This window comes from Equus caballus, chromosome 1, assembly GCF_041296265.1.
Source record: "Equus caballus isolate H_3958 breed thoroughbred chromosome 1, TB-T2T, whole genome shotgun sequence".
In the NCBI taxonomy this organism is placed as follows: Eukaryota; Metazoa; Chordata; class Mammalia; order Perissodactyla; family Equidae; genus Equus; species Equus caballus.
Genome location: NC_091684.1, coordinates 65,452,699 through 65,465,671, shown reverse-complemented (window position 1 = coordinate 65,465,671; position 12,973 = coordinate 65,452,699). Strand labels below are relative to the sequence as shown.

Below are 12,973 nucleotides of genomic sequence, written 5' to 3'. Positions count from 1 at the left end.
GAGGATGGGAATGGGAGGAGAAGGTAGAGATCCACATAAGGTCTCTGTGGCTGAGTGGGGTAGACTCTGGAAACTAAAGGGAAAAGTCTAGCTTACTAAGAGATCAGATCAAACATCCCAGAGAGGCAAGAGTCACTTGTATGTAACACAAGTTTCTTAGAGATACCCACTGCCATTGAAAGGAGAGATATTAGTATACCTCTGAGAAGGTGATTATGTTTGAGTTTTGAAATGTAAACATACTGCTGGGTTCTACTTGCAGGTTCTCAGAATTTTCCTTCCATTTTTTGTATTGTGATGACATATACATATATAAGATTTACCATTTTAGCCATATGTATGTGTACAATTCAGTGGCTTAAGTACATTCACAACATTGTACAATCATCACCACTATCCATTTCCAGACATTTTTCATCAGCCTAAACAAAAACTCTATGCACATTAAACAATTACTCCCCATCTCCTTCTCCCGCCTGACAACCACCATTCTACTTTGTCTCCATGAACTTGGCACTCTAGGTACCTCAGAGAAGTGAAATCCTGCAATATTTGTACTTTTGTGTCTGACTTATTTCACTTAGCATAACCTCTTCAAGGTTCATCCATGTTGTAGCATGTGTCAGGCTTTCCTTCCTTTTTAAGGCTGAGTAATATTCTATTGGATGTATATATCACATACATCCGTCAATGGACACTTGGGTTGCTTCCACCTCTTGGCTATTATGAGCAAAGCTGCTGTGAACTTGGGTATACAAGTATCTGTTTAGTCCTTGCATTCAATTCCATTTTTGTCTTTAATATACTAGAAGAACATCCAAGATTTTAGAAAGTAGGACAAAGATGGCCATAAATTTAGTCCTTGGTGACAATAACTGGCAACTGGTGATCTGACAGTGCTACCAAAGTTTTCTTGTCTTATAAACCTAATTAAATTAAAAATCCAGTTGGCCAAACCCACGTGCACTTAAGCCAGACAATTTCTCAAAAAGCTCATTAGCTGCAAACTTGGGAGCTCTATCAGCAGATGGAACTTTTTCTCTAGATTTTTCAGTAATTAGAAAAGGTCTTTCAAACTTTAGACCTCAAATGGGAGATTTTATCTTGCTTGCCAATGCATTTGTTTTAATACCCTTGGTAAAAATATGCAAAAATCAACCTTTTAAATTTTATGATGCAACGATGTCAGATTTCAGTGTCATTAAACCTTGGCTCTCAGGAAGGACACAGATTTTAGGGAAAATTTTCTGACAATGCTACAATTGCTTTCCATCATTTCAGTTTCTTATTTCGGTTATAATAAATTGAGGCCTTAGAGGAACACATTTAAGTCTTCTGTATTTTAAGTTATGCAAAATGAGATGAGCGTGGTCAACAAAATCCAGGATGTAAGAGAGGTGACACTCCCGTGATGGCTGGCCAACATTCACTTGCAGAAGCTCACCCAGCTCACGCCCTAGAGTTACATCAACATGGATTCTCAGAAAGGAAAAGATTAGGTAACTGGCTTGTAATTTATGCCCAGATCCTTCTCTGGGAAACATAAAATAATCCAAGAATCCAGACCCTCTTTGTCTATCTGTATTAGCCAAATTCTCCTCTGTCCTCTCCAAAAAGCCTCTTCTTGTACTTAATTTTGTTTATATGCCAGCAGATGTGTGACTTATCATAAACTTACCCTTTGCAGCTTACACTAAGAAGGAGCCCTGTTGTTTTCCAGGGCTTCCTTTGTATCTTTGGTAATTCCAAAATTACCTAATTTGAAAATGGACAGAGACACATTGCTGCAAATGTAGTTGATCAGTAAATATTGATAGATAAGTACTGATTGGTTAATGGAGTATCGGTTTATCTCTCTGTCCTTTGCAGGGTGTATGTGTGTGTATACATACGTACGTTTACATTCATGTTTTATTTATATATTTATACGTATATTATTTTGTGTCTCACCTCCTCAGGACATGTGCTTCACTTGGTTTTCACAGATTCCTAGCCCTGATCCCACTCTAAATTCTCAACTTCTTCACCTACCACTCCTGACATCCACCACCTTAACTGAGCCTCTTTTTCCTAGAGACATGGTTTACCTCACTTCTCTCTGTGGAGGTTGCTTATTTCTTCATAGCCCAGGTACCACTGGACACTCTGGCCCTCTGTTGCCTCTTCCATCCTTGTGCAAAACCTTTTCTCTTGAGGCTCCTGCCATCCAGCTAAATCCTCACTCTGTCTCCTCTCCCTGCTGCTGTCCTCTGTCCACCTCCAAGCCCCTCCAGTACTCAGTGATGGCTTCCATCCTTGACTCTTTCTGCTTTCAACCTCATCTCCAGCCATCACCTTCAAGTCTGTGCATGTGAATCTCCCAGCCACCCCTGTGCATCCCAGATCCTTGACCTCCTCAACTATGATGAGCTTCAGCCAGATGTCCCTTAGATCTTGCCATCACGGGGAACTACTCCTCACCGCTGTCTGAGATTTGAAACTCCGAAGTCTTATTCAGTGAGATTCCAAATCCTTCCAGAAATTTTTTGCTTTCACTGTACCCAGTTTCTAAACTTATTCCCCAAATACTCATTTATTTAACAAATATGCATTGAGACACTTTGTTAGCTTCTGGGAATTTAGCAATGAATGAAAATGGACATGCCCCCTGTCTTTATAGAACTTGCAGTCCAGCAGAGGAGAGCGGAACTAACCAAATGATTGCACAAGGAAATGTAAAATTGCTGCTGTGATAAGTGCTACAGAGTACAGACTACACTCGCAGGGGACCTTCCTACATTAAGTGGGCAGAGAAGTGGCAGTCAAGCTGAGATCTGAAGGATGAATAGTCTTTGAGGGGGAGGAGGTAAGTTTTCTAGGAGGAAGAAAGTGCTTGTGCAAAGGCCCTGTGGTAGTCAGGCAGAGGGGGGAGCACATGGTGAATAAGAAGAACACAAATTTCCCTTAACTTGAGTCTAGAGAGGGAGAGAGTGTGAGATAAAGCCAGAAAGGAGGAAAAGGGCCAGAGTTTTCAGGGTCTTGTAAGCTGTGTCAGGAAGTTTTTTGCTTTATACTAAATCCATGGAAGTCATTTGAAGCAATTGAAGGGGGGCCGTCTCCAGTTTATATCATGTTTCCTAAACATCAAGTCCATTCTACATGGAGTATGGCTTTATAGTATTGCATTTTTGGAAGCACCAGATTTAAATGCCCACAAAATCACAGGCATTTTGACCAGGCTTCTTTACTTTTGAATAAAGTGGTTTTACTCTTATCTGAAAGTCCCATGTATTCTATTTTAATGCTATTATTCTAAATACCAACTATGAAAGCCCTTCTTTCTTCCTCTTTCCTTTCATCTTGAATACGTCTATACCTAGACCGTTGTTTGGAGTCAAACTGACTGTTTCCAGGGAGTCAGTTTACAGCATTTTGTGTAAGCACTGCCAGAAGTCGTGTCGTGTGCCCTACGTTAGATTGGGAACTTAGGGGACCTTTGGGTGTTTAAATGGCACTATCAAAATACTGGTTTTATACTTTACAAACCTTTTGTTATTTATGATAACAAAAATACCTTTTATATCTTCTTCCATTGAGAACCACTGATGGTTTAGGACAAGAAAAACATATTACTATACTTGCCAGATTGTGAAGGAAAAAAACAGCCTTCCCTATTTCCCTTAAGAAAACGCTGGGACAAAGTGGGTGAGCTTCTTGGGGTAAAACCAACAGAAACATGGACTTTTCAAAGAATCACAGAGGCAGGAGAGGGGGCTGGGCCAGACCACCACTCAGCTCCCTGTAGCACTGGCAGAGTTCAGCACAGACCCAGGAAAGAGCCAGTCAATGGCCCTTCTAGGTTGTGTTTTAAATGGCATAGAGGTGGCATAAAAGAGTGCCGCCTTTTCAGACCAGAAATTTTTAGTTCTTTCCCTGTATGTAGTAACCTATAAAGGTACCTCTGATAATAATCTGTTCCAATCCCACCATTTCACAGATTGGGAAACTGAGTCCCAGAGACATTAAGTGATGTGCTCAAGGGCATACTGCTTATTGGGGCAGAGTCGAGATTCAAACTCAGGCCAGCCTCCTGACTGGAATCCTGCGCTCCACCCGTCATGTGTCAGGCCTATGATGCACCTGGCGTCTGCCCTTCTCTGGAATAGCCAGGTGGCTGTGAAGTGTCAGGAATTCTCCTCTCCTCTTCCTTGGTTTTCTATTCTCTCCTTCCCCTTCCCCTTTGGGAGTTTGCTATGGTGGTTGTGTTACTTCTATGCCCCTCCCTACTTAGACATCCCAGAGGTGTCTGTTTATATGTGTAGCATTCACTAAATTCACAAGGGACTGCTCAGTAATTTAAACTTCTGGATCCCATGCAGCATTGAGGGCAAAGACCAGGGCTGACTTAGCTGTTTTCATTTTCTCTTTCCCTCTCTCTCCCTCTGGACCTTGTGCACAAGAGTTCAATAAATGTTTGTCGGAGGTGTTAAATTCACCAGACCAAACCTTATAATTTGGATGTTGGAATGAAGTTATCTCTCATAAACAAAATGTCCCCAGATGGTTTTGCCCTGGGAGTTCTTATGTCTATTTTTTATACATAGGTAATCTTATTATATATAAATTATACCTCAATTAAAAAAAAAGTCATGTACCTTCGGGATCATAGATAGAAAGCTGTCCATTATCTGAGGGGTCGCAGCCGCCAGTAGATGGCTAGGTCCCCATCAAACATGCAGAATCATTAATTAGGGTCATTTGTTCTGCTGTGAGCTGAGCAGAATGTGTAAAACCTGCTCAGGAGAGAATTAATTCCTCCTCGTCTCTGTACTTTTTTAGAGCGCTCCTAGCACGATTCTCAAAGCCTGCAGGCCGCATACATGTGTTCTAATGGGCTAATTGTTAAGGTGACATTTGTAAATTAATCTCTGACTTGAGCTAAGTGGTTTCTTCTAATTCAGTAACTGCAGTTGTTGGCCACACATCAGATTCACTGGAGGGGCTTGTTAAAAATAGAGATGCCCAGCCTCCCCGTTCCCAAGCTCCCGATTCTCTGGTCCCAGAGCAGGAGAAGGACCTCTTGGCTTTTTAGGATTCTGGCGGTAGCCACCTTTGTGGGCCTCTGCTCCAAATCCATGTCTGAAGGCCCGTGTAGCCTCATGTGCTGATTGAAAGCATTTAGGCCTAAATCCGACAACTGGAAACCAGGTCCTAGAACAGGCAATATCTCTGAAGAGCCAACTCTCCTGATTCATTTGCCTCTGTATTCACATCTCTGGACCTGTCTCTTCCTTGAGGCGCTCTGGTGAACTGAGGGAGGATACTCTGTGCTTTGCCATATTGTTTTCCATTTTTACGAACTTTCGCAGACATTTGGAAGATCTTCAGGGCCTGTTGGAATTTCCGTCACGAAGATGGCTGTGCATTTCTCCTCTCTGTTCTCCACTTATCATCAGACTCCTGGTGTCAGGTGTGAGGCACAGACATTCTTTTAGTACACTCTGTGTGTGTCTGTGTTCCTGGCATTCTTCTGTGCAAACACACGTCCTGTTTGATCTTGGAGTTTTGAAAATAGATGACTCATGGGCACCATTGTTCCAATGATATTTATCAAATTGCTTTTGTATTTAGGAATCTGGCTCTCTGTAAATATCACTCAGTACTCAGTATATTCAGTATCACCACACAGCCTATGAGTGTTTTCAGTAAACCTAAGAATATGGCAGTGAGCACCATGCAAGGTAGCTGAGGCGCTCTGGTGAACCCAGACTATGAAAAGTTAGAAAGGCTGGACAAGCTCTAGCGAAGGTTAGCACAGGTGTGCCCAGAGAAGGAGTGCTCACCTATCCCGTGTGTCACAGTGTGTTCACAAGCTCTTGTTTGTAACAGTGCTTTGTAAGGTGCTTGGTGAGGGATATTCCATGACTCAGCTGCTGGAGGGCAAGTGCTGCCTTGTTTCGTGTATTATGCTTTTCTTGGCCTCATCTTACCATGTCCCTCGGGCTTCAGTGTCCCTCATCCCTGGGACTATAGAAGCACATGGAAGGATTCCCAGTGGCCCTCCCTCTTACATAAGGGGTGTTAGAGTGGCCATAACATGGGGGGAGAGGGGACACTTTGAGAACGAAGATGATATTGAGACAAGAGCCCCTGTGGTTCCTACCCTTCCCGAACTCCTTCTCCATTTATGTATGTTCCACCTAGTTAATAGCTTATTATATACTGACTAGACCTATACTGTACAAGTGAGCACTAATTGCATAATAACAGAGATACGTGTATGTAAGGATTCCTCTATAAGGGAGTATATTTTATGACTCCAAGTGGACGTCATTCTCTTGTTTTTCCTAGGGGCTTATGCATAGCTGATATGAACTAAGTACTTAGATGATTATTTGGAGGTACTCTATCACATAAACATTACCATTTAGGCTAAAATCTAATTGTTTTGTGTACTTGGACTGAATTTTTTCATATTTAGAGTAGGGTTTTCAGACAATGGGGTATTTATCAGAGAGATAAAAATAAGAGATGGAGAGACAGAGAGATTGAGACAGAGAGATAGAGAGGGAGAGAGAACTGGTCCTTTGCTAGGGCTCTGTAGAAGATGCATCTCTGTTGGATTCCTGTTTTCATGGCCAAATCCAAAGGGTTGATTCATTTTCTGCAGCACTTGGATCCAGGTTGACAGTGTATTCAAGCCTGACATGATAAAGAGCCATTTAGCAAGTTTAAAAATCACACGCACAGTTGCCCCAATGCTGAGAAGCAGGTCCTCTCCCCTTGATTGTTCCTGCCTGGAGGCTGGGTGGGGGTGCGGGGGGTAGTTGGCCCCCATGCACCTCATTTAGAGAAATCCTTCTGGCTGAGCCTGAGCACAGGTCCGCTCGTCAGAACCTTTACTTCCTGGGGCTTTGCAGGTCCTTTTCCTTCTGGCCTTCTTTCTCCCTTACCCACTCAGAGAGATGCTGATACACGAGTTTGCATCTTAAGAGGATAGCAGGATTCCTTCCCTCTCATTGGTGGGTGATTTGCTTAAATATGCTGCACATTATTCCCCATCACAGAGGCCAAGCGGAGGCAGCTGGGACAAATTAGTGTCAGCTACTTCGTCTGGCCACCCCAAGGCTGGGGAATCATCACCGTTGCAGGAGAGCTTAGATTTTGAGTTCATTTCAGAATGATGTCCATGCTATTTGTAAGAACTTCTTTCCTTTTCCTTTCCTCTTTCCTTTCTCTCCTCCCCTCCTCCCCTCCCCCTCGGCCTTTCTCATCTTCTCTCCAGCTTTAATGGAATAGGCGTGTGTAGCCAGCACTGACAGAAGCTCAGCATTCACAGACACAAGCACACACAGCCAAATTGAAGAGATTAGTCTTGGATCAGCTGTTTATGAATGAAGACGAGGGCCTCCTCTCCATTCTGGCCACACCCCTTCTCTGCAGCATTTTGAGAATGAGGTCAGGGCTAGGATCGAACTGCTTATGTCTCAGAAATAGCAGCACAGATCAACATTAATCTTAAGCTATTTGTTTTGCTGCCTCATTCAGATAAGAGAGGGAAAAGCAGAGGCCTTGTTATGTTTTGTTTGGTTTTGTGCGTACCTTTGCAAGGAATGCGTGAATGAATGTGTGTCAGGGGAGAGACTGAGGTGAGCCTGGGGGACGAGCGCTGGTCCATGGCAGTTACTGACGGACTGCAGGAGTTTCCTTGGCTTCCACCAAAGCATGTTTTAGTTTTTAAAATGAAATGGAAGAATAAAACAAGTCCCAGTGGTGTATTGTTTTAACACTACCTTTCATAAGGAGCATTTATCAGGTGCTGTGAAATTGCATATTCCTCTTACAGTGTCCAGTTGTTTTAAGTGTTAGTTCTTTACTTTGTAACCCCCATCCCTCCCCAGTAGCCTCATGGAGTTTGTAATGTTTTAAATGAGTATCTCATATAGATTTCCTTTTCTATCAGCCACTTTGGCACACGCACACACAATACAGATGTGTATGCGTACACAGATGTGTGTGCATGATTCTCTCTCTCTCACACACACACACACACATACACACACACACAGCTCGATCACGCCTAGTCTTTACATCAGTTGGGATCGTTTCTCTCTACCAGCCAATGTCAGAGGGATGTCAATATGGGGGTACTCTGAGGAGACTGACACTTCTAATACCTTTCAGTCTGCAGTCTCTACAGGATACTAGCATGTCTGAAAGGTCTTTGTTGATCCCTGGCATTGTGTGTGGTGGTGGTGTTTACCTTTTGTTCTGAAGCTTAATTGTTGTCTCTGGCGTCTTTTTTTATTTTTGAACATCCTTTTAGTGGCATTACTAGTCTCCTCTGCGGAAGATTAAAGAAACAAATTGGAATGTTGAGTGAGGATAGAAGTGTCAGTATCGGCCTAATCGGCCGCATGTTCATTTGACGGACTTTAGTGTGACAGGCATCCTTCGAAGGAGATGCCAAAACAGCCTTTTATATCAATGGTGATTAATTTTGAGTGACAAGTTTAAAGAAGAACAAGGATTGTCCTTTAACTGGACTAATGTGTTACCTAAGTTGGCTTCCTGCACCTAAACGGTTTTCAGAATCCTTCAGATGTACTATAACCACACACACACATACACATGAGCGTGCATGCACACACACACATACTTTGTATATATGGGGTGAATATATATATATATGTATACACACACACACACATACAGGTACACACATATATGGACATTTGTCCAAGCAGCGTACGTACCCACATATGTGGAAATTTGTACTTTTTGATTGATATTTCTTGCATACAAACAGAAAGTAAATTAGTGAATTAGTGGTTGTCTAGGGCTGCAGGTAGGAACAGGGATTAACTGTTAACGGGCATGAGGGATCTTACTGGGATGATTAAACTATATTATGGTGATGATTGCACAACTTAGTAAATTTATTCAAAGTCATTGAATTGTACACATAAAATGGATGAATTTTATGGTATGTAAATTATACCTCAGTAAAGCTGTTAAAAATTGATATTCCTGTATTTGAGTTCCTTTGGGCCTAGATTATACATAATATGAAAAATTGTATCATCTCAGTTTTTTACCTGCTTTTTTCCCGCTGAAGTGTATTGCCTTCAGTTGTGGAGAAGCTGGACCCTGAGATAACAGGGCCAGATAAAAACCTAGGGCCATGCCATACAAAAGTCTGACCTGACCCCTGTTGGCCAGCAGCGAGGTTGCTGCCCACTGCAAAGTAAAGAGCCAACGTCAGGGTGGTATGTGGGGGCCCCAAGGGGATGAACTTTCCAGGCAGGCCCCAGAAAGCGATGGACACCAGGCTTCGGCGCTGCTGCTGCATTTGTCAAATAATAAATCAATGAAACCCCAGTGTTCAGCTCTGAAGTGATGGTGTTTTCTCTTCCTTTGCAGGTTGTCTTAGTCTTTGCTCTCAGCATTGGTGCACTTGTAATATACTTCATAGATTCGTCAAAGTGAGTATTCAAATATGCTGTCTTGTCCTCTTTTCTTTACATTGATCAATTGATTTACTTTAACACCAACCGTTGCAAGAGCCTCCTGAGTGGGGATGACTTTTAGAGGAAGGCAGGGCTGTTTGTGCTGATTTTCTGAGTGGGAAAGCAAGCTTTCATGAGGAAGGCCACTTTGATTATGCTGGCCTAGGAGGGAGAGAGAGGCAGCTGAAGTCAAACCTTTTTGCTGGTTATTATTTATTTTTAAATAGCTGTTTCCTGATCATCAAGTATTTGCACTGAAGGTGTCAAGAGGTTAAGAGGGCTTTCATGTGAATTGACAACCTCTGGTAGAGTTACAAGAATGAACCATTCTTGTCACGGTGGTAGGGTCCTTTTCTTATTAGGGTTTCCTATGCTTTAACCTTATTGGAGGTCTAGTTAGAAAGCATGATGCTATCCTTTGCACCTGCCAACCGAACATTCAGCAGAAGTATCACTCACTGGTGCTTCCTGACTTCTGAAGGTAAGGAGATGGGATAGAGGAGTTCATGATGACTCCCAGAGGTGGAGGCCCGTGGCCATCTGAGAATTCCTATGGTGGGCACTCGTGCAGGTCCCTGGGGTCCGGTTGAGTGAACTGGTGCTCCAGCCTGGGGTGGAGTCTGTGCAACAGATAGTAAAGGCTTTGTAGGAGACAGAAGAGGTCACTGAGCAGAGCTGCTAGGTGGTGGCCAGTTCTGCCCTGGTTCATGCAGGTGTTACCCTGGGTGCATCATTTGTTCCAACTATTCTATTGCAAGCTTGAAGCTGTCCACATCTGGGAAACTAGAGTTGAGTCATCTGACTCGCCTTTCTGTGGTGACTTGAACTTGACAACTGCACAGTGGCCTTGAGCTCTTTGCCTGCGTTGTCCATTGTGAGAGTGTTTTTAACTCCTTGAACTCTATTCCTGATATGGCTAGATGCTGGAGTTTGATCCAAGGAAACCTGCTTGGTGTTGTTGTTGGCTTAGACCCTGGTGTACCTGAATTCTGAGCTTAGAGTTCTTTTCCTGTGGCTCAGGATGGTGATAGTTTCATGCACTCCCAAACTCTGAATTTCTCAGAGTGATCTGGTCACCAGCAAAAGGATTTTGTGCATTTGGGTGCCAAGGCCAAAACATCTTGGCAGGGAAAATAAAGAAAACATCTTCTCTAATCACCTGTCTCTGGGAATCAGCCGCGTCTGAGAATGTTAGAGATTCTTCAGCCCATGCCCCCATACAAAGCTGGTCTGCCCTTGCCCATCTCAGTTGGAGGGTCCTTTAAAAGTCCTCCAGAAGACGAGATTCTACAAGCTCCTTCATCAGCTCTTCCTGACCAAGAAAAAGAAGAGCTTTTTAAGTTTGGAAACTCCAAGCGATATGTTACCGAAGGTAAGCCTCTTTTCAATATCTCCTCTTAATAATTTTGGATCATATTTGAATTGAACCAAGATCTTCTAAAGCCCCTGGTCTTTTTTCTCCATTCTCTCGCTAGGAGTGAGGAGTGTTCTCACAGTCATGGAGTGCATACCCTGCCAACTACCTGCCAGGCTCAGGAAATAGGTTCAAGTATGTAGTCTATGTGCCCCAGACAGAGCAAACCCTTACATGGAGGTGAATGTGTTGATTGCTCAGATGGACTGTTGCCTCGGTGCCTTCTTTCCCTTTCTGTCTCTTTTTACTCCTCTGTATTTCTCATCAATAAAATGCTCTTGCTAGATGGATTTGAATTGTGTCCTTTTTTATGGTGTCTACTATAAGGCAGTCTTTTGCTCTGTAGATCTGGGTGTTCTCGGCTCCATGTGAGAGGATGGAAAGGGATGGAATTCCCCAAGGAAGACCCACTTCCCTGGAGCCCTGCACCACTTCAGTGTCCTTTGGATTTAGTTATAATTCTGCTAAGCCTTGGGAAAGCTGGCATTGAGAATCCTCTCTGGCTGTGCTTTCTTTTATGGACTTGCAAAGAGTTAATCCCAAGGATGGACCTTCGGCCTATTCTCAGCTTTGCTCAGCAAAAATACCAATAATCTTAGAACCAAGGCTGACCTCACTTTCCCTGAGGACTGTCCTAGCCTTGTCCTAACCTCAGTCTTTCTTTTTTGTCACTAAACTGTGTGGTTTGGCATAGTGAAACTTTGTTTATAAGATGACCTTATGTTTATTTATGTAGCTCTTTCCACTTTTCATTTGAATTACATTTAGTTCTGAAGCCGTATCCCAAGGTTCTATTCTGTGGGTGACCTGATCAGCAGACTCAAACCAAGGAGGCTACCCTCTTCCTGGGGAAAGCCAGCAAGCATGCTCACTTTAACTAAAGGGGAGGATTAAAGTAGAATCTCTAAAATAACCTTTATGATAATCCAGAGATTCTCAGGAATAAAAAAAATAACCCATCAGAATTAAGCATAGTAAACAAGATAAAAAGTTCTATCCACATATAAGATGCAAACGGAAATCAGGATGTAAATTCTTAAAATCAATCCTTTTCATTCAAAACTGTTGCTGGTTTTATACACTCGTGGTTGGCTGGCCACCCAAGTAGCTTGGAAAGAGAGCTGTAAACTTTTCTTGGAAGTTATGCTAAGTCATCACCCTGAAAAAGAGTACCCAATATTTTTCAGATGAGCTTTAGTTAGTATAGTCATGTACCTTATAATGACATTTCAGTCAATGATAGACCATATATACAATGGTGGTCCCCCAAGATTACTGCCATGTAGCCTAGCTGTGTAGTAGGCTATACCATCTAGGTTTCTGTGAGTACACTCTATGATGTTCACACAACAACAAAATTGCCTAACAGTGCATTTCTCAGAACATATCCCTGTCGTTAAGTGACATGTGACTGTATATGCTTCAAATAAATAAGTCAAAAGACAATACATAGGCTTTCGTTTGCATGAACCTAATTGGGCAGACATTGTCCATGAAATGGCTTGTCCCAGTGAATTTTAACCAGAGCTGGCCTCCCCCCAAATGGTGGGAATGCCCCAGCAGCACAAGTTCAGGATGTGAGGTTCTCTGCACCCAACCTTTTGAGAAGAGGGAGAATGCAGATTCGTGTATAAAACAGGCTCTCCTGGTCTGCTCTGCTCGCTCAGTGTCAAGGCAGGCCAGTTCAGCTTGGGTGAGCAGACAGGCAGGCCTGGTGCTTGTTCTGCTTCTGTGCAGCAGCAGGTGGGCAGGGCAGTTCAGATAAATGTCATAATGGGTGGGTTTATGATCTTTTTAACCTTTCAAATCTTATCTTACTATCAAGAGGCAGTTGATAAGTCATTTCCAAAGATGTCCTCTCCTACACATCTTTCCTTTTCCTTTATTGGGCCCAGATATATCCCTGAGTAGATCTTTTTCATTCGGGAGTTTGAGAAGCCTGTCTTTGGGTCTTAATTTTCTTGGAGTGATTGCCACAGAAGGATCACTTGTGCAGCCTCAAGTGATTACTACCTAGCTAAGATGGATCGTGCTCAGAGCTCCTGGAGTTGAAAGCCAAAAAGAATTACAT

The 12,973-nt window shown here is 42.9% G+C and overlaps 1 protein-coding gene across 26 annotated transcripts in view; it reads left to right on the top strand.

Moving 5' to 3' along the window:
* Nucleotides 1-12,973, top strand: part of KCNMA1 (potassium calcium-activated channel subfamily M alpha 1) — a 719,202-nt gene that overhangs the window by 343,866 nt on the left and 362,363 nt on the right. For all 26 annotated transcript variants that reach the window (XM_023645924.2, XM_023645920.2, XM_070263813.1 and 23 more), the window contains one exon: nt 9,403-9,464. In XM_023645924.2, the coding sequence (XP_023501692.1) occupies nt 9,403-9,464 (62 nt within the window). The remainder of the gene's footprint in view (nt 1-9,402; nt 9,465-12,973) is intronic.